This window comes from Sorex araneus, chromosome 2, assembly GCF_027595985.1.
Source record: "Sorex araneus isolate mSorAra2 chromosome 2, mSorAra2.pri, whole genome shotgun sequence".
Taxonomy (NCBI): Eukaryota; Metazoa; Chordata; class Mammalia; order Eulipotyphla; family Soricidae; genus Sorex; species Sorex araneus.
In genome coordinates this window covers 335,360,078-335,386,451 of record NC_073303.1, presented here as the reverse complement: position 1 = coordinate 335,386,451, position 26,374 = coordinate 335,360,078, and the positions used below count along the sequence as shown (strand labels likewise).

Below are 26,374 nucleotides of genomic sequence, written 5' to 3'. Positions count from 1 at the left end.
TGTTGGACAGGATGTGACATTTTGGCTTTTTTGGCAAAATATGTGTGTGGTTCCCAGCTTTTTCTGGTCAAGATTTTCTTTGGGGTATTGGAAAGATACTGATATTGCTACCTCTGTTCTGAATTTTAGCATTTTCTGAATGTTAACAGACCTCTATAGGAACACCTTTTTTTTATTGATTGTAAAAAATGTATTTATCCAAGTAAGAACTACAGGAAGTTGAGTTAATGCCGCCTTCAGATATGTTAGCCATTATGCCAATGACAGAATTATTTTTGTCTCTATTTAGCACTTTGCATCTGAATAAAATTGCTTGTGTAGTACAGACTATCATAAACGGAAATGTTATTGTGTGTATGTGGTGCTTCAAGTCCTTGTCAGCTAGGCAGCTGACAGTGTTTCTATAAACTTTCATGTTCTGCTTCTTGTTCAGGATATTGACCTTTGTAGAACAAGCCTTTGCCTTTACTGTACTGCCTTGTATTCCCTGACTCTGTAGGTGCTTGATAACAATGCCCAGTGGGTAGAAGAGCTTGTTCAAAGGGCTAAGTATGCTTGTTTTGCATGCAGGAGGACCAGGTTGAATACCTGGCACCTCATGGTCTCCTAAGTGCCATCAGGAACAACTCCCAAGCACTGGGCTAGGAGTAACCCCTGAGCCTCACCCAGCACCACCAGGTGTTGACCCCAAAACAACAATAACAAATGATGTCCAAAGAACAGTATATGTTTTGTTCAAGGCCACTAGAAGGAAGTGTACAGTTAGTAGATATGTCATTTGTGATCTTTAAGATTAAAGTCCCTCTTGTTTCATTATTTTTGTTTTTATAGAAATGCATCCATCGTTTCTTCAGAAAGTTGAAGTTGTCTCTGAAGCTTCTAGAGAAACCTGTGAAGCTTTGAGTGATTGCCTAAATCTCTTCGCTAAACAAGAAGGGGTAGGTAGCTTGGAGTTGTGGGGACTTTTTCGTCTTTGTTAACTGGGCCACACTTAGTGGTGTGAGTTAGGTGGGGTGTGCAGTGCTGGGGTTAGGAACCCAGGGCCTCACACTTGCAGTGCCTGTGCTCTGCCGCTTGAGTGCTCTCACTAGCCCTTGAACTAGATATTTAATTAATTAAATAAAATTTTATTTATTTTTTGCTTTTTGGGTCGCACCCGGCAATGCACAGGGGTTACTCCTGGCTCTGCACTCAAGAATCACTCCTGGTGCTGCTCAGGGGACCATATGGGGTGCTGGGAATTGAACCCGGGTCAGCTGTGTGCAAGGCAAATGCCCACCCACTATGCTATCACTCCAGCCCCAAGAACTAGATATTTTAAATAATTGTCTGGGTGTCAGAAAGTTGCCCAGAAATAATAGAATTTCATCAAATGTAAACTCTGTTTTTCACCAAAATATAGAATTTATTTTGGATTAAGAAGGATGATTCTGAAATTGCTTTTATCAATTTATTCAGCCATATTAATAAATTTAAAGTGGTTCTACTCAGGGTGATTGTGGTATTTTAATAAGAAAAGTATGAAAATATTCTTTTTTTTTTTGCTTTTTGGGTCACACCCAGCGATGCTCATGGGTCACTCCTGGCTCTGCACTCAGGAATTGACCCTGGCCCTGCTCAGGGGACCATATGGGATGCTGGGAGTCGAACCCAGGTCGGCCGTGTGCAAGGCAAACGCCTTACCCACTGTGCTATCGCTCCAGCCCCTGAAAATATTCTAAATCCTAAATTCTTTATATGAAAAATATATATAGTACTTTTTATGTAGAATGTAAGGTGCTACCATGTGAACTGAGATCAATGGAGTAAATATTTTTGTTGTTTTTTTCTTGTTCCTATTAACATTTTTGCTAGTTAATTTTCTAAATATGAGTAAGTGGTATGCCTATCCATTAGGAACTGTTTTCTTTTTGTATTTGCTTTTTGTTTTTGTTTTTTTGGGTACCCTGGCTATGCTCAGGGCTTACGTTGAACTCTGTCCTCAGGGATCAGTCCTGGCAGGCTTGGGAGACCATATGGGGTGTCAGAGATCAACCCGGATCAGTTGCTTGCAAGGCAAATGTGCCACTCTATCTCTTTGGCCCCTAAAAACACTTTTCCAGGGACTAAAAAGTGAAAAGGTGTTAAGACATGTTTGGACTATTTATAACGGGGGGGAGGGGGGATGTGGTGTGTGTGTGTCTGTGTGTGTGTGTGTGTGTGTGTGTGTTCCTTACTCCCCTCTTCATGATTTTATTGTAGGCCAAGTAGGTTTTATTTTCCATGTTATTAGTTTCTGCATGTATGTTTAGCCTTCAACCTTTAACTTAAGACCCCTAAATCTTTTTTTTTTCTTTTTTGGTTACACCGGTGATACTCAGGGGTTACTCCTGGTTCTGCACTCAGAAATCATTCCTGGTAGTGCTTGGGGGACCATATGGGATGCTGAGGATCGAACCTGGGTCAGCCGTGTGCAAGGCAAATGCCCTACCCATTGTACTTCAGCCCTAAATCACTTATTCTTACTACAATTTTATATGTACCTTTCAGTGGAGACTAGATTTTGGTAAAGCAAGTTAGGTTAAAGTAGTTTTATATACTTTAACCTAAAGTTAAAGTTTATATAGATTTACTTTATACATAAAGATCTAAAAATTTATATAAATTTACTTTACACTTAAAGATCTAAAAATTTCATTTTTCTGTAATGAATAAAAGCCTACTTAAGTGATTTTTAAAAGTTCAGTGACATATATTCAAGTTGTATATATTTTATTTGGATAATAAGAAGCCGTGATGTGAAGGATCATTGAATTTTAACAAAAGTATGGGAAGTCAACAATTTAATGCCACAAGAAAGTATAATTATTCAATATTTTAAATGGTTGATTCTTCTAATTTTGTTTGAAAACTTTTCTTATTGTTTTTATTTTTGGTGATTTGCAGATTTCCGATTCTTTATTTAAATGAAGAATGATTTACTGATGTAAATAAATCTAAGTAGGATGATAGCATTGTAGAATATATTTGAAATGAACAAATATGAAGATACAAGAGTCAGGTAAATTTAGTTCATTGTGAAACCAAATTCATTCCCCATGTGGTACCTGGTATGAGTGGCTATGGTCCATTGATCATAGAGATGTATAGTTTTTTTTTTTTAGTAATTTTTTTCTTGAATACACAATATTAAGAGTGATGTATCACATTAACGTGTTTAATTTCTAGAAACTGGACTGGAGTGATAGCACAGATGGTAGGGTGTTTGCCTTGCATGAGGCTGACCCGGGTTCAGTTCCTCCATCCCTCTCGGAGAACCTGGCAAGCTACCAAGAGTATCCCGCCCGCATGGCAGAGCCTGGCAAGCTGCCCGTGGTGTTTTTGATATGCCAAAAACAGTAAAAGCAAGTCTCACAATGGAGATGTTACTGGTGCCTGCTCGAGCAAATCAATGAACATTGGGACGACAGTGCTACAGTGCTGCAATTTCTAGAAAAGTCATGCTATGCTAATTAAAAATTTTTTTTTATTAGAGAATCACTATGATGTACAGTTACAAACTTATGAAATTTTGTGTTTGCATTTCCCTCATACAGTGATCATTTACCCATCCCTCCACTAGTGCCCATTCTCCTCCACCAATGATCCCAGTATCCCTCCCACCATTCCCACTCCATCCCCCACCACCCCACCCTGCCTCTGTGGCAGGGCATTCCCTTTTGTTCTCTCTCCTTTGGGTGTTGTAGTTTGCAATAGAGGTATTGAGTGGCCTTCCTGTTTGGTCTATAGTCTACTTTTAGTTTGCATCTTCCAATCCAAATGGTTCCTCCCAACATCCTCTACTTGGTGTTCCCTTCTCTGTCTGAGTTCCCTTTTCCCCCAGCATGTGAGGCCAGTTTCCAAGCTGTGGGGCAGACCTCCTCGTCCTTATCTCTACAACTCTTGGGTGTTAGTCTCCCACTCTGTTATTTTATATTCCACAGATGAGTGCAATCTTTCTATGCCTATCTCTCTCTTTCTGACTCATTTCACTCAACATGATACTTTCCATATTGATGCACTTATATGCAAGTTTCATGACTTCATCTTTTCTAACAGCTGCATAGTATTCCATTGTGTAGATGTACCAAAGTTTCTTTAACCAGTCATCTGTTTTTGGGCACTCTGGTTTTTTCCAGATTCTGGATATTGTAAACAGTGCTGCAATGAACATACAAATTCAGATGTCATTTCTACTAGACATTTTAATGCTAATTTTTAAAGTATTTTCTTAGAAATAAAATGGGGGAATTGGAAAGATCATTCAGGAGGTAAGACTCTTGCTTTGTCTATAGGCAGTTCTTGTTTGAATTCCACGCACCACAAGTGGTCTCTTGAGCATTACCAGGAATAGTCCCCTTGTTATAATTTGCTAAAAGGATGATCAAAAAATGTTTCTTTTGGGGCTGGAGCGGTAGCACAGCGGGTAGGGTGTTTGCCTTGCATGTGGCCAACCTGGGTTCGATTCCCAGCATCCCATATGGTCCCCCGAGCACTGCCAGGAGTAATTCCTGAGTGCAAAGCTAGGAATAACCCCTGAGCATTGCTGGGTGTGACGCAAAAAAAAATGTTTCCTTAAAAGAAAGTTTGTGAAGATTATTGTATCTCACCATGAAGCTCTTAAATCCTTGTATAAGTGGTTACTAAGATGTTGTTACAGGTTACGCCTTCTGTGTTTACATTTTGTTTCTCAAATTGGTTGCCTTCTACATTACATCCAATCTGGTGTGCTACTCCTGGTTTACCAGTGTTACAGAGTTTGAGATGTTGCGTGGTTGAAATTGCAGCTGCACACCTCAGGGTGTCCAAAATTTCTAACAGGGTGATAAAGCTGGAATTAAATTCATAACTGACTGGCAGCGTTGGGGTGTGTGTGTGACTACCAGGCTTCCAGAAGTACAGGGAGATGGGGGAAGGTAGCCCATTCCAGAAGCAGTGAAAGCTGGAGATTTCAGTCACAAAACCCACATATCTGAGTTTTTCAACAAATTAATTTCTGGATGAGGCTCATCTGAGCAGTGGGGTTCCCCTGAGATCATGGTGGCAATTGTGGAGTGTGGAGATTTTGGACTGTAGGGGCTCAGTCCAGTTTTTTTAAGAATTCATTTTTTAAAATTGAATCAACTTGAGATACACAATTATAAAGTTGTTCATGATTGGGTTTCAGCCATGAAATGTTCCAACACCTGTCCTTTTATCAGTATACATTTCCCAGTACCAGTGTCCCCAGCTTCCTTCCTGCCACCTTCCCCCAATACTCTCTCTCTGTCTCTCTCCTCTCTCTGTCTCTGTCTCACTATCTCTGTCTCTTTCTCCTTCTCCCTCCCTCCTTTTGGCATTGTGATTTCCAGTATAGAAACTAAAAGATTATCTAGTATATCCCTTTACCTACTTTTTACACAGTACATGTTCCAAAGTGATCATCTCCAGCTATTATAATCATCCTGGTCCTGGTACTTTACTTGCTTACCTTACTTATCTTACCTACTTTCTGCCCCACACACCTGCGGCTGATTCCAACCATTGACCAGTTCTCTTAGATCCTATTTACCCTGGCCATGGCTATGCCTTCTTCTATATATGTCTGTGTGTGTGTGTGTGTGTGTGTGTGTGTGTGTGTGTATATATATATACATACATACAAATACATATATACACATATGTATGTATATGTATGTTATATACATATACATATATATGTTATATATCACTGTATATATACATGTGTGTATATATTTATCACTGTCATCCCATTGATCATCGATTTCCTCGACCAGGCGCCAATAACGTCTTCATTTGTCCTAGCTCTGAGATTTTAGCAGCCTCTCTTTACTTGTTCTTCCCAGTGGTGCTGCATTGGAGGCTCTTTCAGGGTAAGGGGAATGAGACCCATCATTGTTACTGTATTTGGCATATCGAATAGGCCACGGAGAACTTGTCAGTCTCTGCCCTGCAGGCAGGATTCTCTTGTTAACTTGCCAGGTTCTCTGAGAGGGAGAAGTAGGCTGTAAGAGGTCACTCAGCGGCAAATGCACACTTCTGGGAGCTTTGTTTTATAGTCTCTGGATCTTGGCCATTTATGGGATTACATGGCACTGGGGGCAGTTTGTGGGTGTGACTGCCTAGCTACTGGAAAATGGGGGATCTGGATGGAAGAGGCCAGACCCGATTTGAGCAAGCTTGAAGATCTCAGTCCCTGGTCCCGCACACCTAGGTTTCTCTGCTGGTTCTTTCATGCGTGAGACTTTTCCAAACATGTGGAGTGGCCTTGAGCATGGCTGTGGCAGGGTCCCGGAGGTCTTCGACTTCTGAGACTCTCTCTCCCTCCCTCCCTCTCTCTCTCTCTCTCTCTCTATATATATATATATATATATATATATGTATACACACACACATATATATATCACAAATGAATTCATTCATTCTGTATTTGTCCCTTTCTTATTTCACTTATCATGATACTTTCCAAGTCCATCCATTTATAGGCACATTTCATTACTTCATTTTTCCTAACAGCTGTGTAGTATTCCATTGTGTAGCTGTGCCATAGTTTCTTTATCCATTCATTTGTTTTCAGATACTCCAGCTGTTTCCAGATTATGGCTATTGTGAATAGTCAGAATAAACATAGGGGTGCAGATGGTGTTTCTACTGTATGTTTTTGGATCCTGGGTATATTCCCAGAAGTGGTATTGCTAGGTCTAACAGGAGATCAATTTCTAATTTTTTGAGGAATGTCCATATTGTTTTTCAAAAAGGTTGGACCAGTCGGCATTCCCACCACCAATGAAGGAGAGTCCCTTTCTCCCTACATCTGTGCTTGCACTAGTTGTTCATATGCTTTTGGATGTGTGCAAGTCTATGTGGTGTGAGTTGATATCTCATTGTCACTATAATTTGCATCTCCCAGATGATTAGTGATGAAGAATACTTTTTTATATGCCTTTTGGCCATTTGAATATCTTAAGAAAGTTTCTTTTCATTTCTTCTCCCCAGTTTTTGATGGAGTTGGACATCTTTTTTCTTGTAAATTTCAACCAGTGCTTTCTATATCTTTGATATTAATCCCTTATCAGAAGGGTCTGGGTGAATAACCTTTCCCATTCTGAAGACTGTCTTTGTATCTTGGTCACTGTTGCTTTTGAGGTGCAGAGTTCTTAGTTTAATGTAGTCCCATTTGGTTGTATTTGCTTCCATTTGCTTGATCAGTGGCATTTCATCTTTCAAGATAGCTTTAGGTTCAATATTGTGGAGGGTTCTGCCTATCTATTTTTCCATGACCTTATGGATGTTGAGGTCTTTAATCCATTTTGGTCAGATTTTTGTACATGGCATTAGGAAGAGGTCTGAATGCAAATTTTTTCATGAAGCTATCCAGTTATCCCAGCACCACTTGTTAAAGAAACTTTCCTTGCTCCATTTCACTGCTCCCTTATCAAAGATTAAATGATTATATATCTGAAGGTATGTGTCACGATGTGACTCCAGTTTTATCCATGCCTCTTCTCATCCTTTCTTCTTTTCTCTGGTTAGAGGCAGATGTATCCTTTTATCCTGATTCAAGAGTTGCCCTCTCTCCTTTAGAATTTCCCTCCCCTAATAACTCCTATCTTCTTAGATCTATTTCCGGTTTTGAAAATGTGATACCTTGATTTTTTCATTCCTCAACTAGTCCACAGAAACTGCTACTACCCATATCATAGTATGTCAGAGGACACCCCTAAATTATCTTGCTTGTCCTTTGAAGTGTTTAGAATGCTCTGATTTCTGTGGCATCTTTACAGTGGCTTCTCCATTGTCCTTTAAACTATCTTTTCTTCTGTCTGTGCATCGAGTGCTAGTATTCTTTGGGTTTCTATGGGTGACATTCTTCCTAAGCATTCTCTCTGGATGATCTCACCTCCTCCTTCAACCAGAAATCCATGATGACTCAACTATCTACCATAGATCTCTTCTATGTTCTAAGAACCAGTATATCCAGTTGCCTTTTGAACATTTACCAGTGGTTCTACCAGTAGCATTTCAAAACCAATGTTTCTGAAATGGAATCATCAATTGAAGTAATAAGACCGAATTACTACCTATTCAGTAATTTAAGCCAGGGACACAAAGGCTGTCTCTGGTTCATCTGGCTTCCTTATCTCCACCATTCTCAACCCTTGGTATTCTACTGTCTGTATTTCCGTGTCCTCCCTCCTACCTCCTTCCTTGACCCCTACACGTAAGTTCTTCACTCTTCGATGCTCTTCTCAGAATTGCTCTTTTAGATAATTTTGCCACCGTTTCCTGATCCCAGGTTCTACCCTTCAAAACTGGGTTAGGCATCTCTCCAATTCAGAGTGTTCCCTGGCCCTGAGCACTAACCACCTTGTGTGCCGTGACATAATTACTGACCTGGAGCTCAGTAAGCAGCTGGGTCTGAGTGTAGCATTGGTGTCCAGTCCTGAACAATGTAGTAGTGGATTAATAAGTAGTTAAGGGCAGAGATACAGTACAATGAATGGTTCAGGCATTTACTTGCCTTGCCGTATGGCCCATCAGGTTCTATCCCCAGCACCACATATGGTCCCTAACCTCTCCTGAACACAGACCCCAGGAGTAAGCCCTGAGCACTGCTAAATGTGATCCAAAAACAAACAAGTATTTGAATAAGTAAGGAATATGCAAAGGAAGGGATCCTAGCTTTTGGGTCAGACCCATCAGGACCAATACTTTGCTACCTCAGCCTTGAGCAAATAAATATATTCTACTTCTAACTTTGAACACGAGATTACAAATGAGCAATCTGTCCCTCAGTCCAGTTCCTGACACATTTAGGTGAAGAGTAAACTGCCTTTTAAAACAAAGCAGCCATTGTTCACTGTGTTGTTTGCTGTCCAGTACCTCTTATAAATGGAATTTGCTTTCCAATATTCAGTAAATAGGGAAAGATTTCAGTGGCAGGGGTTCCTCTTAGTACCAAATGTGACTTTTCACAATATAGTTAATTATCAATTTAGTATTTTAAAAGAGAGAAAAGCAAATTAACTTTTCTGCGGCAACATGAAACCTCACTGATAGGAACTCCCAGTTTGCCTAGTTAAGACCTGATCACATCTTTCAGCGGTCCTGCAAATACCGGCTGTCACTATTGCAACTCTGAACTCCAGTGTGGGGTTCACTGGTGGGCTTCCCTGCCCTGAGTCTGTCTGCCTCCCAGCCACATTATCGACTTGATCCTGCAGTTTTAGTTCAAACTGTAGTGCAGAAAGTGTTAAAAAAAAAAAAAGTGTGAATTTAAAAATGTGGAGTCGGCAGTTAACCCTTCCCTGTGAGTGCAAGTGGCCGCCGGCGTCCAAGGGGGGCGTCCGGAGGCGAGGCGAGGCCGGTGCTTTTCCCTTTCTGCTCCCCGGGGGACCCCCCGGCTGGCCGTTTAAAAGTTGCCGGGCCGCGCTGCCCACTCCGGACGCGCGGGAGCCGGCGCGGGGCTGGGGCGGGGGGGGGGGGGGCACGGCCGGCCGGAGGCGCCCGCCCCGAGAAGCCGCGGCGCTGGCCGGGGTCGCGCGCGAGCTGGGCTGGCCCCGGGCCGGTCCCACCTGAGCCGCGGGGCCGCGGGCGGACGTCGCCGGGGCGGGCGGGCGGGCGGGGAGCGGGGAGGAGGGGCCGGAGCCGCCCGCCGCCGCCAGGCCACTGCCCGCGCCGCTCGCTGCAGCTCGGCCCGGCCGGCCGTGGGGGGCGGCCCGCGCCAAGGTGACTGGCGGGGAGCGAGCCGCGGCGCCCGGGAGCTGGAGCGCGCCCGCCCGAGCCCGGCAGCCGGCCCAGGTGGGTGTGCGCGCGCTCGCGGCCGCAGGGACGACGCGGGAGCCGGGGCAGGCATGGGGGAGGGCGGCCCGGCGGGAGCCAGGGATGTAAGTAGCCGGGAGGGCGCGGGAGGGCGCGGCGGCGGGGTCTCGCCTCCCCGGGGGCAGCGGCCGGGCCGGCGCGCCCGTCCCTCCCCCCCACCCCCAGCCCCCTCGTTGCTAAACGTTGCTGTTAGGTCAGTTGGGGCCGGGGTGGGCGGAGTGAGGCTGTGAAAGACAGTATTGTCCTAAATAACCTTCCAAGTTAGTGGGTTTTTTTTTTCCCTTTTTCTTTTCCCTCCTCTTCTGCATGTCCCTGCCCTGCTTGACATTGAGATGAACTCGACCATCCAAGGCCGCGAAGATTCCAAGGAGAGGCGGGGAAGCGCTGGAGCGGATTGAGGGAGGAAAGCAGAATTAAGCCCGGCGTGGTGGTGGTAGGGGGTGGCCTTGAACTCGAACCATTCGATGAGCGTTTTTGATTACTCATCGGCTTCCTTTGCAGCCCCGAGCAGAGGACAGTCGCGTTCCCTCGCGTTCCGAGCAAGTGGCTAGTTGTTTCGGGTTTTCTGTTGTGCTGGCTCCCCCCCACCCCCCTTCTTTTCCAGGAGCGGGTGGGGGCGGGGAAGAGGCGAGGAAGGTATACCGGGGAAGAGCGCCGTGAGTTATTAAAGGCATTACAAGTTTCCTAATTTTACTTAGGATCAAAAAGACAGAATCAAGGCACTTCATTAAAGACAGCACTGCCTAGCACGAATCTTTTAAAAGTGGAAAAAAAAGAAAAATACTTGAAATGTGTGTTGGTGGAGGACTCCGTGTAGGCTAGAATGTGGGAATCTCAGTGTTAATTTTTGTTTCAGTTGGGGGACGTAGTTAAACTGTGGCTCAGGCGTGTCTTCCTTTCTTCCGGGAGCTGAGGACTTGGGCAAGTAAGCTCTGTTTCACCTGAGTAGATATTTAATATGATGTTGGAGACTAGGAAGCTGTTTCAGCCTTTGTTCCAGGGCTACCTTTACCCGGTCTTAAGGGAATTCGAATTGCTGTGAATATAGTTGCAGGACTTTAGTCTCCCTTCTGGAACCCCTTTAAAGGATACTTTCATTGGATTTAATTGTTAATGAAACTGACCCACATAATCTCCTTATCCTGGGTTGTGCCCCCTTGAGCGGAATGGGGGGAAATGATAAAGCTTGTTGGTTTCCCCTTTAATAGCAGATGCATGCACCGGGATCCAAAGTCATTTATAAATAGGTTAAGCAAGTCTTGTAGATCATATATCAAATAATTAATAACACAGAACTATAAACTCTTTACTTGATGTATGACATGTTACATTTGTTTTGTTTTAAAAAGGTTTCAGTAAACATACTCATTTTTGCAGAATTCAGATAGTGATTACATATCAGTTCTATGAGGGTTGTAAGAAAAAATAGATTTCAGTAAGACGTAGAACTTAAGAGTTTTGTCATACCAGGCATTGAACCCAGGGCCTCATCATGAGCCGCGTTCCTGGCTAGCTGCATAGAAATCTTGAAAGGCATTGTTAAATAAACCAAAAGAGTTTGAATCTTGTTTTGGGTATTTAGAGTCACTGAAAGATTTTAATCAAGAGAGATTTAATCAGATATGTTCTTATGAGGATTAGAGATCAGGCCTGCAAGAGGGATGACCAGATGCAGGCATTCAAGAGACAATCAGCCTAGATTCTATTTTCTTTCTTTTTTTTTTTTTTTTTCCTGTGGAGGCAGGGGAGGGTGTGGTTTGGGGCCACACCTGCCTGTGCTCATGGGTTACTACTGACTATGCACTCAGGAATTACTCCTGGCGGTGCTCAGGGGACCATATGGGATGCCAGGGATCAGACCTGGATGGGCCGTGTGTGAGGCCAGCACCCTTTGCCTGCTCTGCTTTCTGGCCTCCAGATTCTGTTTTCTCAAACTTCGGGTCACAACCCCATGTAGGACCTAAGTCAAATTTTTTTGGCTTTGTTCTGAGGTAAATTTCTTTGTGATTTCTTATTTGTAAATTTATGATCTGTGAACTTATTTCAAATACCTGTGTACCCAAGTTTGCTTCAAAATTTCTGGGCTAAGAGGGGCCACGAGTGGGAACAGTTTAAGAAGGCCTCTGTTTTCTTCACAGTCCAGTGTTCTCCAGAGTGGACAATACCTGCCTCTGGGCTGAGGCAGCGCTGGGAGGATGGGACGGTAGGAGGCTCGAAGTGATTAGGGGGCGCTTTCTGTTAGTTCCTTAAGATGGATTTTCAGTGGGGGCGCTAAGTGATTTTTTTTTTCCTGAAAAGTCAAAGTATTCAAAGTCAGTTGGGAACCCACCCAAGACGATGACTGTGGAGAAGGAAAGGAAGATGCTGAGCAGGAAGGGAGGCATCAACAATAATGAACATAAATGGGAACTAATAATAGATTGAATACTAGGGATGATGGCAAAGGTGGTATCCCAGAAGCAGCTCAGGTGTGTGGCATCAAGCCCTGGACCTCAGGTGATTTTGAGGTCAGGAACAAAGGAAGCTGGGGAGGGTGATTTCACCACTGGGGTATGATGACATCCAAGTCAGGCCATCCCTACTTGTGCAATAAAAATCGGGGAATCATTAATATTGGGAGTCACCTAACAGGTGTGGTAACTGAGGTTGTGGGAGTAAATAGTTGAGAAAATTTGAAATCAAAGCATTGACGACTGACATTTAGAATCAAGAGGAAGAAAGGGAACAAGGAGAACAGTAAGCTAGGGAGGTAGAAGTTTAAATTAGGGGAGGCCAGGAGAGCCAAGTGGCCCAAGAAGTTCAAGTAACAACTGAAACTAAAACCTTGGAGTCCCTTAGATCTGGTAGCAAGGAGGTCTTTGTAGTCTTGGATGAGGGAAGTTTTCAAAGCATGACAGAGGAAGGAACCAGATTGCAGTGCGCAGTGTAGTATATGGGAAGTGAGAAAGTTGAACTAATATAGACTGTGATTCAGTCTTGTGGACTATCATCATTTTAAAGTAGTTTTGTTCCTTTTATGCCTTTATTTTTGATGTTCCCACGGCCTTCAGGACAGTGTCAAATAGAAGGTGAGATGGTGGGAGTGTATATTCCTTCCTGATTTTTCAAACAGGTGATCGTCTAACTTGTGCTGATTCACTATAGAAAATGCTGTTTGGTAAATATCACGCTGTTAATGGATATAGGACTGTTTTACTTTTCTATTTCCATTTGGATCAGTTTTAACAAGTTATATACTTCTTAGAATGTATCCCTTTCATTTAAGATTTGAAATTTATAAAATATTTATAATGGCTTTATATTGTCCTTTTAACTTACGTTGGATATGTAGGTATGCATGCATTTTCCTATTTTTTTTTCTGTTTTACTTTTCTTAATTTTTTTTGGATGTTTCCAGTAAGTTTCTCTTTTTAAAATCAATCTTATTGGATTAGAGGTGACACAAGGCCAGTGGTGGAGGGTTTTAGGAAGTTTGGTGATAACAGAGGTGTAGTTATTTTGTACATCGAGGCCGTAGGTATTAATGCTGTTATAACCATGTTACCTAAACAGCAAGAAAACATTTTAAAGTTTTAAAATAAAATCAGTCTCACTGTGGATAGTGCATGCTTTATGTGTATGAAATCTGGGTTCACTTCCTGTCACTAAGAAATAGGATAATCTTTTTATTTGATTACCTTGTAAAAAAACCTTTTTAGTATTTATTTTTATTACTTAGTGATATATTTTGATACCTTTTATGTTTTCTTTATTATCTGTATAGTATCCTGAATCTTAAAAACAGGTGATTTTTTTCACAGTTTGTTCTTGTCCAGATTTCAAGTTTCATGCTTTTGAAATTTTTTTTTTTTTTTAGTGGAGTAAAATAATTTTATTTAGGAGTTGAGAGGTAGAGGAAGAAGGGAATGAGAGAGGGAGCATTATAAAGTAAATGAAAAAAATTACACAATCCAAGTTGGGATGTGGGTGATTTGGAAGTAAGATCTCATATGTTTCTTTCCTTCTGTTCTTTTGTTTTGTTTTTGGGCCACACACACTGGTGCTCAGGGCTTCTTCCTGGCTCTGCACTCAGGGATCACTCTTGGTAGGGCTCGAGGGACCATATGTGGTGCTGGGGATCGCACACATTCGGGTGCAAGGCAAACTCTTCCTTCTGTACTATCTCTCCAGCGGGCCCCCCATATATTTATTATTGCTAGTATCTTATAAATATTGTATAGGTTATAATACTCTATTTCCTAGACTTTATTGTTCTAGACCGAGGCTAATGCACTTAGTGACAGACTATTGTTCTACTTACACTACTTAAAATACCTACAATTATGGAACTTTTGGCTTCTCCCAATATTTTTTCCTCACCTCAGGCCCCTACCTTTTTTTTTTAATTGATTAATATTTTTCCCATTTCTTTTTCCTAACCATTCTACCGCTTACTCTCACTCCTTAGTGCCTTTCCTGTCTCTTGATATTTGGTGCAAAAAGGATGAGCCTTAATTCTTCAGCCTTCTTCCATCTGCCTTTTTGTATCTTTCAAATTTGATATCCTTCCTCACTCCTTGGAGGATTTTTCTAATACCTGCTCAATATATTCCATCTTGCTTTTTTCTTCTCAGAGTCTTTGTTCCAGTACCAAAGAGAAATGAGTGGATAGCCTCTATTTTCTTCAGCTCTTTCAAGGTCCACATTTTTACCTACTGATTGTTATTACTCACCATATAGTACAACGTATGGCAGAGTAGGGGAGAGCTGTGGGGAAGAGTTAGGGCAGAGGCTATGGCAGCCTCGGAGCCTGCTCTTTGGCATCCTGTCCAGCCCCGTATTGCTCTGTGACTCTGGGCAGTTTATCTTGAGGCCTCACAAACCTTCTGTGTTATATGTTCCTTAACACAGACCTGTTCTCTCGACTTTGGGGCTTGCAGTGAGCCTTGAAGGAGGTAAGCAAAAACCTGTCATTTCCATTAGATTTCCCAGCCTTTGTTTTCTGAAAAAGGAATGGAAGCATTTTGTGCTCAATTCAGGGACAAGGAAGTGGAATTAAAAGTGGTTTGTGGCATGGGTGTTGGATCAAAGAAACCCTGATGGGAAGCAGTGGGTGATGATGGTAATGGCAAAAAGCATATGAGTTTTGCTCTGGTTGTTGGGAGAACTCCAGGGGAGCATCAGTCCGCTGGTGAAAGGGAGCAGGATATAAATACACTGTTAATCTGCTGGCTGGGTCCGGGGCTATGGTTACATCATCTCCTCAGGGTTGGACTCGGCTGCATTCAGGAAGCGGCCTTGTCCAGCTTACCTGAGAAATCAGCTTTCACTTCAAATATTTATGAAGGGAATTTTTGTTGTTGATGGTTCTGAGTTTTAAACAGATAATTTAAATTAACATGTGAATATAATCCTCCTTGTTATAATTTCCTGTGATAGAAATACTTTTGAATGTTTTCTTTATATCATAATCCCAAAGCTATAGAATAAGTCTTAAACTCTAGAGCATATTGTGTGGTCATTTCCCAAGGTTGTACTAGGGGCTAAGTCAAATGATGCTACATAAAACTTGTTTTTTAAAAAATACAGAAATGCCTCCACACTCATAAAGGTAGCACTGTAGCACTGCCGTCCTGTTGTTCATCGATTTGCTCAAGCGGGCACCAGTAATGTCTCCCTTTTGAGACTCGTTGTTACTGTTTTTGGCATATCAAATATGCCACGGGTAGCTTGCCAGGCTCTGTTGTGTGGGCAGGATACTCTCGGTAGTGTGCCGGGCTCTCCGAGAGGGATGGAGGAATTGAATCCAGGTTGGCCACGTGCAAGGCAAATGCCCTACCCGCTGTGCTATTGCTTCAGTCCACTCACAAAGGTACTTACACACACACACACACACATACACACACACAAATTTAAGTTGATCAATATTCACTGATCCATTTCCCATTATTTTTAAGATGAGGAAAGTAGTGCTTGGAAAGAGGAGAAGCTGCTTCCCCAGGTTTGTATTGTTGGGAAGGACTAAGTTCAGAGCAAATTCCAGGGTCCAGAGAAATAGCACAATAGGCAAAGCATCGACTTTTGGGTATTGATTTTATAGCCTGCAACTTTACTATACTAGTCTATTGTTTCTAGGAGTTTTTTGGTAGAGGTTTTAGGGTTCTCTAAGTATAGTATGTTGCCTTGGATGTGGGGAGAAAGGGACTCTCCTTTACTGCTGGTGGGAATGCCGACTGGTTCAGCCCTTTTGGAAAACAATATGGACGATTCTCAAAAAATTAGAAATTGAGCTTCCATTTGACCCAGCAATACCACTCCTGGGAATATATCTTGGAGAGGCTAAAAGGTATAGTAGAGATGACATCTGCATTTCTATGTTCATTGCAGCACTGTTTACAATAGCCACAATCTGGAAAAAACCAGAGTGCCCAAAAACAGATGACTGGCTAAAGAAACTCTGGTACATCTACACAATGGAATACTATGTAGCTGTCAGGAAACATGAAGTCATGAAATTTGCATATAAGTGGATCAACATAAAAAGTATCATGCTGATTGAAATGAGTCAGAAAGAGACAGACATAGAAAGATTGCACTCATATGTGGAATATAATATAGCTGAGAAGTACAAGTTTGCAATAATGCAATTTCTGGCAGATATTTCTCTGGACTTAGTTACTAAAATACAGAAATCCAAAACGGTGTGGCCGCTAGTGCGGCCACTTGACCTCATATCTCTTCATTCTCAGCAATGGAAAACAAATTATCAAATGCTTCCTTTTCAGCAAGTCCGACTCTAGGGGGGAGAAATTCCAAACAATAATAATGAGTTTTGTGTTGAAATATCGAATGTGATCAAAGTAAAGAGAAAGTAAAGTGAAATTTATCAGTTACACAGGTGGGGTGTAGGGCTGGGGACATGGGGGGGTGGGGTGGAGCTATACTGTGATTCTTGGTGGTGGAATATGTGCACTGGTGAAGGGATGGGTGTTCGAGCATTGTATAACTGAGACTTAAACCTGAAACCTTTGTAACTTTCCACATGGTGATTCAATAAAAGAAAAAAAAATAAATAAAAAGAAAAAAAAAGGCAAAGCATGCCGCTGTGTTTGAAGCAACCCTGGTTTAAATTCTGGAACTGCATGCCATCTCCAGCCCTGCCAGGAGTGATCCCTGAGCTCACAGCCAGGTGTAGCTTCTGAGCACTGCTGGATGTGGCCCCCAAACAAAAGCAAGAACAAAAATATCTCCCATACAAACTCAAACCCAGAATTCTGCCTCTCACTTGATTGCTAGAGAACAACCCCGATGTATCACAAATGAACTTGATTTAGGAAAATTTATCAACTAGAGAAGACACTTTCAAAGCTGATAAGGCTTTCTATTAGCTAATTTCGCAGTTTGAAAATCAAATACCAACATTGAAAATAAATGCCCAAATATTTTGCACTAGTTTTAGATTTTGCTCAAGTAACTACCCCCAGGTTCTCAACAAGACATGTCCTTCAGTTGTTTATGAAATTTTATGCTTGTGAGAGGTCATATCTTTGGAAGATGGAGAATTTCTCTCTTACCCTATGCATTCTACATTTTTGAAAATGGGGGCCATAGTGAGTGGCCTTGATGGGTGTGGGCTGGGACAGGGTCCTCCCAGAGCCCTGTAGGCATGTCCCAGAGTTTGTCCTCTGATTAAGCCAAACCCTCAGAATGGAATGCTATCACCTGAGTGTTTCTTGTTTCTCTCTTTTTTTCTTTGTTTTTGTCTTGCTTTGAGGCACCACCCAATGATGCTCCAGGGTTATTTCTGACTCTGCACTCAGGAATTACTCCTGGTGGTATACTCAAGGGACCAATTGGGATGCTGGGCATCAAACCTGGGTCCACCATGTGTAAGGCAAGCACCCTACCCACTGTACTATCTCTTCTGCCCTCTGTGTTTTTCTGATAAATGTCCTCCCTAACACACTTAATTATAACACATTTCTGGTAAAGGTGTTAATGTGACACCCACAGTTTCTATTGAGAGTTATTTAAAAATAGCTTTAATCAGATTATTTCATTGCCCTATGATCCTCTTATTCCCCTATATACTATCCAGAATGAGGAATTAGAGCTAAGTGCAAAGAGGGAGTTTGTTTTCCCTAAAGAACTTTTTTTTTTTCCTTGTGGACAATTAAAAGGGCATAATTGTATTTCTCTTTCTATTTTGGCCTTAAGAGAATTCAGAGCCAGATTTGTGACCTGTCCACAGTATCTGTGTAGGTTTCCTCACCTGTATGTCCTGCCTTAATGTCGTATTAGAAATCATTATTTTCATAATCTAACTGTTCGGAAATCACTGGGTTAGAGCATTCTTTTATGAATTAGTTGAATGTGCCCCAGGGTACATTTCAGTGCAATGATTATATTTGGGAAGTTTCTGCAATGGAAAGCACTAAATAAATAGTTGCTAAAATGTTAGGAATAGGTTGGTACTTACTACTTTGATTTTATGTCATACATATATAAAATAATTCTAGTGTCCAGGAACATAATTAAAATACATGTCAAAAAGTATAATGGAGCCATTTTCATATTATTGCAAAGTAACATGATTATAAATCTTATATATAACCCAGGGACTACCCTCTGCTCTTTGCTTGGGGGTTACTCCTGGCAAGACTAAGGGGACTGTGGTGCCAGGGATAGAACCCAGGCCTTCCACATGAAAAACAAATGCACTGTCCTGTGGACCTATCTCTCAAGTCCTGATTATATATTTCAGACCAATATTTGGAAAAAGAAATTATTTCATTGAAAGGCTTTACATTTGCTACCTTAACTATTGCAGTGTGTCTTGTTTCGTCATTTTGAGTACATTCACACTGAGAGTGTTGTTACTGGCTTTTAAATCACACCCTGCTCTGAGCTCCGGAGTGACCCTCCTGGCCGTATTTAGGGGATAATATGTAATGCTGAGGCTACCAGCCAAGGTCTGCTACATGCCAGGCAAGTGTGGCCCAGGAACTAGGGGAAAACAAAAAGAAAAAAATAGATAATTTACATCGTTATACATTCTTCTCTTTCCCCAGAACACTTATATCCTGTAAAACTGACAGTACTATTACACAGTACTCTCTTTTCCTTCTCTCCTCAGTTTTTGGCAGCTATCATTGTGCTGTCTGTCTCTCTCTCTCTCAGACTGTAGGAACCTCAAATAAATGTAATCATTTATGGAACAGTATTTGTCATCTTGTAGCTGACTTCAAGTTCATCTATGTTTTGACATGTGTTTGAGACTGAATAGTATTCTAGTTGTATTACCACATTTTGCTTATCCAACTAACCATAATGTACCTGGGTTGAGTTCATCGTTAGGTGATTGTGAATGATGCTGCTATGAGCATGAATATACAAATAACCCAGTTTTTTTGGTTGTTGTTCTGCTTATAATTTGGGGGCAAATACTAAAAGTGGAATTGCTGAATTACATGTTAATTCTTTTTGAACTTTTCTAGAACACCCCATATTATTTTCCACAGTGATGATACCATTTTACATTCCCGTGGAGTGTGTCCAAGGTCCAGGTTTCTCTGTATCCTTGTCAGCACTTAGTGTTTTCTGTAATATCTTACTAGTAGCCATCCTGTGGATGGACATATGGGCAAAGCTCTTTTATAAGTTGTTACACATGTTTTCTATACAGGTTTTAACCACAGAATCAACAGCATTTTTTTTTTTATGTTGGCTGAAGATTGCCTGACAAAGCAGTGATATTTTGTTATTTTTAATTTTTTAATTTTATTTTTATAAAGTTGTTCACAATAGTTCATTACAAATAATGTTCAAACACCAATTCCACCACCATGCACCTTCCCACCACTGTAAGAGGAAAGTGTGTTAAGATTGTTGTATTTCCCAGGAGGTTGTCCCCATGGCTTGGAGGCTGGTCTCTCATTCTGGGCAACTCAGAGAAGGGAACACCAAGTAAAATGTGGTCGGAGGTCCTGCGGGGGAAGGGTGATGCGTGCCGAATATAGACTAGAGACTGAACACAATGGCCACTGAACACCTTTATTGCAAACCATAATACCTAATCAGAGAGAGAGATCAAAAGGGAATACCCTGCCATAGTGGCAGTGTGGGGTGGGGGGAGACGGGACTGGGGAGGGCGGGAGAGATGCTGGGTTTACTGGTGGTAGGGAATGGGCACTGGTGAAGGGATGGGTTCTTGAACTTTGTATGGGGAAAACACGAGCACAAAAATGTATAAAACTGTAACTGTACCCTCACGTTGATTCAGTAATTAAAAATAAATATTAAAAAAAATAAAATAATAATATTGGTACTTAAAAGAGCAAAAAAAAAAAAAGATTGTTGTATTTCACCCTAGTGCCATCTAAGCCCTTATGTAAGAGGTTATAAGCATGTATATTAAAACCAAACAAATGTGTGCTACTTTTGATAGTGTAAGAGGATGTGCGGCCGCATTCATTCTGACTCCAGGATGTTTTGTGTTGCTCTCTTTTGGGAACTTTATTTCATAGTCTCTAGGTCTTGGTTGTTGATGAGATTATATGGTGCCAGGGGCAAGTTTGTGGTGTGACTGCCAAGCTACTGGAAAACTGGGGAGCTGGGGGCAGGAGGCCCATTCCTGATCCAAGTGGGCTTGGAGATCTCAGTCATGTGTCGCGCATACCTGGGTTTTTCTGCAGGTTCACCTGTTGGTGAGGTTCATCCGAGCTGGTGGAGAGCGGCCTTGAGCATGGTTGTGGTTGTGTTCTAGAGGTTTTTGGCTGCCAGGGTGCTGCTTGGCGAGGGGAGGGAAACTCAATCCGCCCCTCTCCAAGGTTGCCCCTGTGAAGACAGCCTGGCGCGGGGATCAGGACGTTCTGCCTTTTGTTGTTTTTCAAACCACTCCAAAGTTGCTTTGGTTGGAATGTAGTAGGGGGCTGCACTGTCCAAATTCTTGTATTTCCTCCAGCAGGTGAAAAGACAGCTCAGAGATGGCTTTTGTGACTTCCATGAACTTAAGACTTATATATCTGTATGATGCACATATAGGGTATGTGCATCATACAGATATATAACGGGTAGGGCATTTGCCTTGGCACTTGGCTGACCTGGGTTCAATTCCTCCATCCCTCTAGAAGAGCCTGGCAAGCTACCAAGAGTATTCCATATGCACGGCAGAGCCTGGCAAACTACCCGTGGCATATTTGATATGCCAAAAATAGTAACAAATAAGTCTCACAATGGAGATGTTACTGGTGCCTACTTGATGAGCAATGGGATGACAGTGACAGTGACAGTGATATTTTTCTGTACGTTGCATTATATACCCATTGTTGATTTGCTGTTCACTTTTGAAAGATAATTTCCTCAGATGAAAGAATTTTATCTTGTATATGGATTTAGCATAGGAAGGTAAAGGCAATGATAAGTTTGAATTACCCTAACAGTAAAACATCTGACAAAGAAATTTGTGTACTTGAGGGAAAAGATGCTGGAGAAAAATCGAGTCCCCATGGATATGCACAATAGTAAAGTAAATGTTGCTTAGAGCCAGAAATTTATTGAGGTGAATGTGAAGTTTAAAAGCCAATTTCATTGGTCACGAAATTATGAAAAGGTCTTAGGCGTCATATTTTCCTTCATTTGCAGAATACGCTTGCCAGCTTCCTGCTGACTAGATGTTTATTTTACATGTCCTGCAAGCACTTCACCAATGGAAATGTGGGCAGTGTCTTCCAGTAGTTTAATAGCTCCGGGTTTGAGACCTGGCTGTGTCACTTAGTAACTGTGTGATTTGAGACAGGCCACATAATCTCAATCAGCTAGTTTTTCCATTGTTAATATCGCCTGCCTCATAGGGTTGTAGGAGGATTATGTAAGGTAGTATGCCACGTCTCCGTCTTAACATCTGGCAGGTAAGTAAACATAATCAGATAATAGCTCCTGTTCTTTATGCTGCTGCTCAATTACATCTAAACGATCTCTTCTCAGGACCACCCATTCATTCCACTGTCAGAAAAGCATAAATAGTCTAAACTTTATGGTAAGGTGAAATTTCATCTTCTTAAAAAAGTATTATCCATGGTTTCAACTTTGTGTTTTGCAGCGTCACTAAAGCAAACAAAACAAACATATTTTCTCTCGTGAGAATTTCTCAGCTACTTGGAGGAACTGGTAAATTGTTTTATTTTTTTTTCCTCCAGATCAAACATCTCTAAAATCCTTTGGCTATTACAAATAGCCAAACTTCCAGATTTTCCTTTTTTTTTCACTTCACTCATTTCTACCAGTTTTTTTTTTTATTATTATTAAACATGTCATCCAGAAATGAGTCAAAGGTTCATGTAGTTTAAATGCAGACATGGCACTTGAAGATTGCTTTTTCCATGCTTGTTTGTGGCCCACACCCAGCAGTGCTCAGGGTTTACTCTTGGTTCTGTGATTAGGGGTCACTCCTGCTCAGGGACCATACATGGTGCTGAGGATTTGAACCCTGGCAGCTGCATGCAGGGCGAGTGCCTAAACTGCTATACTATCTCTCCAGCTCATGCCTTTCCAGTTTTGCTTAAGGGTAAAGCCCTCAACTGTTAGTTGCCTGCAGAAGTCTGTCACAAGAGTTCATTTTTCCTGCCTCTCACTCCTTCCCTCCCCCTGTTGACTTTGTTTTGAGGGCCTCAGCCTCTTGTCCCATTGGCTTAGGAGCTTCTTCCTACTAGAGAATCCTTCTGTTCGCCCCGAGTTCCACTGCCTCCTCCCAGAGGCTCTCCTGCCCTTCAGCCCGCCTTTGATCCACTGCACCTGTGCTCAGAGAGTCCCTTATCCGTCCTATCTCCCCACCCTGGAAGCTCTTTCTTCCACCCAGCTTTATTGTTGTCTTTTCTGTTTCCTACCACCTGACAAGCTAAGTATTTCACTATTTTGCTATGCTTCTTTCCCCCGAGTAGAATGTAAGTTCTCTGAGTGCAGGGATTTTTGTCTGTTTTATTTAGTGCTGAGTCCTTGTGGCCTGGAATGCATGGCATGGTGTGGGAGGTTAATGAATATTTGTTGCATGAAAAGCACAATGGAATGATTGCACCATACTGTGCTTGGAATGGAGGCTTGGGAACTCCTAGTTCCTAGTCATTGGTCAGTTCCTTTTCATTTGAAAAAAAAAATTAGAGCAAGTTTTAAATTTACATAAAGAAGGGAGAAGCAGAAGCCATATTAATTGTTTTACAACTTTGGATATTTTCAAATTGAGTTGACTGTTTAATAAACTATTGTTTTATACGTAACTATAGTTTTCACATCTATATATTGGCTCATAAAATTGCTTTGTAAAAATATGTTACTAAAACAAAAATATTTACAATTTAAACATACTTTAACAGAACTTTTCAAGTGGTGGACTTAAATGATCTTTTCAGATCTCAAACCAGGTGCTTGGTCTCTCCCAGGTGTGGTTTAAAGATTATTATTATTTTTTTTAATGTGCCTTGGCTTGCAAACTTAAAAGTACTGCTTTAAGATCTTTTTTATTTGAGATATAATTGGCATAAATCATTACTAATTTCAAGTATATACAATGATTAAATGTTTGTGTATGTTGCAAAATGATCACCACAAAAATCCAGCTAGTGTTCATCTCCATATTGTATAGCTACATTTTTTCCTTTGTAACTACTCCTTAAACCAGCTTTCAAATATTCAAGGCTATATTGCTAATTAGCCACCATTCTATACATCCTGTCTCTATGATTCACTTACCTTGTTAACTGGAAGTTTATGTCTTTGATCCTCCCTCCACCATCTCACCCACCCTTTACCTTTTATGCCCTATATTTGAGCATGTTTTTTTGTGTGCTTTTTTAAAGATTCACATAAAAATGGAGTCATATAGTATTTGTCTCTCTCTGACTTATTTAGCATAAAGCTCTCAAGATTTGTCCATGTTCATCCATGTACATCCAAAGTCCATGTACATGGAAGTGCAGATACCTTTTCAAATTAGTGTTTTCATTTTCTTTGGATAAATACCCAGAAGTGCAATTATCAGATCAAATGATACTCTTATTTTTACTTTTCTGAAGACCTGCCATACTGTGTTTTTTTTTTTTATAATAGCTGTACCAATTGGCATTTTAACCCATGGTATACAAGAAATTTTTTCTCCACACCATTGTTAATATTTAAAATTTTTTTTTCTTTTGGTACTAACTATTGTGAGGTAAAATTGGTTTGCACTTCCCTGATTAATGAGATTGAACATCCTTTCGTGTACTGTTTTAATAACTTTAAATGTTTTTTGTTTTCAGATCACATCCAACGTTGCTCAGGGCTTACTCTTGGCCTATGCTTAGGGATAACCCCTGGTAGGGCTTGGGGTATCATATATGGTACTGGGGACCAAACTCGGGTTGGCTGCATGCAAGGCAAGCTATATATATATCTAATAACCACTATAGTATTGCCCCAACCCATTTTCTTCAGGTAGAATTATAACTACTGAGTTTGTGAGGGTTTGGGGGTGTTTGTTTCCTACTTTTGAGAATCAAGAGAATGTTTTTCAAAAGACAGAAACATAAAATTGTGTAAAACGGAGTTACTGACTTTTTGATCATAACACTGTGCAGCATATGTAGAAAAGTATTTCAGGGGGCAGAAGGGGGGGTTGAAGATGAGTTGGGAATTGTGGTGTCATTTATACAGTAGATGGTTCCCAGCTGTGCAAAGGAAAGAACTAATACATGCAGCATGAATTAACCTAAAGAACATTATACTTAGTAAAGGAATCCAGACACAAAAGAGTACATCCTGCGTGATTCAGTTTATGTAAAGTTTGAGAACAGACAAAACTAATACATGGAAATAGAGAGACTGGAGTAGAGGCTGTTTGAGCTGAAGGTGAGAGAGCAGCTCTGAAGGCAAAACAGGAGAATTTAGGGCCTGGAAATATCTTATATCTGTATACAGTGCTGCTAGTTTCACTGGTGTGTGCATTTTTATGTATTTTATTTTATACAAACTCAATGAGAGTTTATTGTAAAAATTTGACTTGATTGGTATTACTTCTGCTCCATGTAACTTTTTCGTAATGTCGATCTAAACTATCAACTCTCAGAGTCTTTGACTAACTTCTGACAATAGTGTTTGTTTAGATTATGGCTGAATTTCTCTGCTTTCAGAAGATGTTTACCTTTTGTTGTGGCATAGCTCTAAAAAAGAAATCTATTTCAAGGCTAGTCAGGATAGATAAATCTGTACTGAGTGATTATGTAAGCGTGAGCTATTTTTAGATAGAAGCTTTGCAACCATGATGACACAGGAATGTACTTAAGGGAATCTCAGATTGAGTTCCTGTGTGAGACTTCTGAGCAAGCTATGCAGACTGCACTGTGGAGAATACCTTGCATTTTCTATTTGATGAAATGCAATTATTTTTTGAGAATTTTCAAGGCTCATGCAAACATGATTTCCTAAATAAACATGTCTAAAGGTATTTTGCTTATGGTATGTATGAGAGAATTTGGAAGATAATACAGGAACATACAGAACGCTGTTTTCTGTAAAGCACAAAGACATATCAAATTCAGAACCACTCACAGGATTTAGGTGTATCTTAGTTTTTCTTACTGCTGTACAAACAGAAATGCAGTACATGCTATTGTTTAAGATCCCATGTTGCTCTGAATATCACCAGTCTTATTCTTTGTCATATATATTCTTTTGAAAAAGTTTATATATATACTTGAAAAAGTTTAAGATTTCATAAGAACGTATTATTCCTTTAACTCATGTTATTAGTTTTTTCATAGTGCCCTTTCTTTTTGCTTATTGTTTTCATTTGTAGTTTTACTGCAGTGTAGTAAACTGCTCAACTTTAATGCGCAGTATGCTAGTGACACTACCAGGAAGGAATACTTCTGTTGCTTCCAAAAGTTTCTTCCTGACTTTTGTAATGCCTCCCACTTCTTTTCCTGCCCCTGTCCAAAGGCATCCATTGATCACTTTCAATCAGAGATTAGTAGATATTGTCTAGGATTTCACATAAATGTAATCATACAATTTATATTTTATTTTGTTCGGAGGGTTGGCTTGTTTAACTTAACATAATTATTTTTGAGATTTAGTCATGCTGCATAATTGCACCGCAGCTAATCTGTTCACTGGTTGATAGAAATGTCAGTTCCCCCTTTTGGTTATTGCATACAAAATTATGAGTATTTCTGTAAATGTCTTTGGACATGATCCTCCATCTCTCATAAGTTCCTAGGAGTAAGTGGAGTGCATGGTTATCATGCTTCTGGGGATTTTTTGTTTTTAGTTTCTTGTTTGCTTGCTTTAGGTTTTTTTTTGTTGTTGTTACTCTCTTTCTTTTTTTAAATAGCAAATCACGTTGAGGTACAGTTACATATTTACAAACTTTCATGTTTGCGTTTCAGTTTTTTTGTTGTTACTGTTTGTTTGTGGTAGTGCTCGGGGCTTAATCTTGGCTCAGTGTTTCGAGATCACTGTTGGCAGTGCTCAGGGCACTGTATTTATGCTGGGAATCGAACTTGGGTCATTAGCTGGTGCAAGG

General features: G+C 41.0%; 1 protein-coding gene across 5 annotated transcripts in view; it reads left to right on the top strand.

Moving 5' to 3' along the window:
- The window catches only part of OSBPL1A (oxysterol binding protein like 1A), a 221,228-nt gene that overhangs the window by 103,440 nt on the left and 91,414 nt on the right, over positions 1–26,374 (top strand). For 2 of the 5 annotated variants that reach the window (XM_055129610.1, XM_055129611.1), the window contains one exon: positions 832–938. In XM_055129610.1, coding sequence (XP_054985585.1) covers positions 832–938 — 107 coding nt within the window. Of the gene's footprint in view, positions 1–831; positions 939–9,643; positions 9,906–26,374 lie in introns of those variants that run through there. The other 3 variants (XM_055129615.1, XM_055129614.1, XM_055129612.1) reach the window with 3 other exon arrangements.